Consider the following 2,116-nt stretch of genomic DNA (forward strand, 5'->3'; position numbering starts at 1 on the left):
AAATGCCTAAGGATAGAATAGTCATATTTAAGGAGTGGGCATGATAAAAAAAAAAGCCAGTAGAAAAGACTAGAAATAAATATAAGTATCTAGCAGCAGTGGTGCACACCATTAATCTCAGCACTCTGGAGACAAAGGAAGGCAGATCTCTGAGTTGAAGGCCATGCTACTCTACAGAGCAAGTTCTAGAACAGCCAGGGCTATACAGAGAAGCCCTGTCTCTCTCAAAGAACCAACCAACCAAAAAACAAACAAAAACTCAAAGAAACAAAAGCAACGAAGAAACAAAGAGAAATATAAGAAGAAGTCCAGTGCTAGGTTATATATATATATATATATATATATATATATATATATATATATATATATATATATGGTATGAATGACTGAAGGGTGTGACTGAGGAGTGAGGTTGAGAACGTAAAGGAAGAGATGATTGCAAGGTTCCTGACAAAGATGTGCTTGTGAAGCTCAAGAACTAACTAATAATCAGAAATGTCCATTGATTTTTCAGCTCCATCCTTGAGGACTACCAGGCCAATTTCTTCTTACTTCTCAATTCATGGTCCTGTCCAACAATACTCATTTTAGCCCCATGTTCTACCTCAGTGGCTTTCCTGGTTTAGAAGCCTTTGAACACTGGATTTTCATCCCCTTTTTCATGATGTACCTGGTGGCTATCTCAGGCAACTGTCTCATTCTGATGATTATTAAGACCAGCCCTCGTCTGCATACACCCATGTACTACCTGCTTTCCTTGCTAGCGTTCACTGACCTGGGGCTGTCAGTGTCTACCTTACCCACCACTGTAGGTATATTTTGGTTCAATTACCACAGCATTTATTTTGGAGCCTGCCAAATCCAGATGTTCTGCATCCACTCGTTTTCCTTCATGGAGTCTGCAGTGCTCCTTGTCATGTCTTTTGATCGTTTTGTGGCCATATGCCATCCACTGAGGTACTCAGTCATTATCACTGGTGAGAGACTGATCAGAGCAGGCCTGTGCGTTATCCTGAGAGGGCCTGTAGCCCTTATCCCAATTGTTCTCCTCCTGAAGGCTTTTCCCTACTGTGGGCCTCTTGTCCTCTCCCACTCGTTTTGTCTACACCAGGAAGTGATACACCTAGCATGTGTAGACACCACCTTCAACAACCTATATGGGCTGTCACTGGTGGTGTTCACCGTGATGCTGGACCTGCTGCTCATTGCGCTGTCCTATGGATTCATCCTGCACACGGTGGCAGGACTGGCTTCCCAAGAAGAACAGATCCGAGCCTTCCAAACATGTACGTCACATCTCTGTGCTGTTCTTGTGTTCTTCGTGCCCATGGCGGGGCTGTCTCTGGTACACCGGTTTGGGAAAAATGCTCCGCCTGCTGTACATCTTCTTATGGCCAACATCTATCTCTTTGTACCACCCATGCTTAACCCAGTCATATACAGTATTAAGACTAAGGAGATACGAAGAGCAATCGTCAAGTTCCTTGGCTTTAGAAAGGTCAATTCTGAATCCTAGGGAGATCGAACATCTTTGCTCTAAGAAGCCAAAACTCTACCACGTTCAGTACCTTTTATAACAGCCAACATCATGATAGCTTCAACCTCCATGTCATAAATAAAATAAATGTAAGTATGCTTCTTTTCTTTCAAATTGTGGTTCAAGAACACGGACCTCCTCCTTCCCACCCTCTCTGCTTGGCCAAAGTCTCCTTGGTCTCTTTCTATTCTGGTTAAGCCGAGGAGTCCCCTGAGTCTGTCAGACACCTGAGTCACATCAGTTCATCAAAATCCCCTACAGTGGTTTAGGAAAACTCCCTCAACTCTTCCTCAAGTTGTTCTCCTATGATCTTTTATCTAACAAAAGCCCTTGGTCCTCTTCCTGATTCTGTTCATCTCTGATTTTTATCTTGCTTGGTTTTTTTTAAGCCCTTGAATCCTGCAACTCTATTCAGTGTTAAGCTGAAGCCATTTTGTACGCCTGTGCTGTAGTTGTGAGCTGAGGCACAGTGATGCGCAGGGGAACATTTTCAGTCAAGGAAACTGCCACAGCCATGTTGGGTCACAATTCCACTGCTCAGGGTATGTGACCTCAAAATCAGCAGAGCATCCAGCCCTG

General features: G+C 43.7%; 1 protein-coding gene across 1 annotated transcript; it reads left to right on the forward strand.

Moving 5' to 3' along the window:
• Nucleotides 1-562: 562 nt before the first annotated feature.
• Nucleotides 563-1,516, forward strand: LOC311581062 (olfactory receptor 51M1-like; the record flags this gene model as incomplete). Its single annotated transcript, XM_084753005.1, has 1 exon — nucleotides 563-1,516. One exon carries the CDS (start codon nucleotides 563-565, stop codon nucleotides 1,514-1,516), a length of 954 nt encoding a protein of 317 aa, XP_084609131.1.
• Nucleotides 1,517-2,116: the final 600 nt, after the last annotated feature.

Source organism: Acomys minous (assembly GCF_964271855.1).
Source record: "Acomys minous genome assembly, chromosome: 2".
NCBI lineage: Eukaryota > Metazoa > Chordata > Mammalia > Rodentia > Muridae > Acomys > Acomys minous.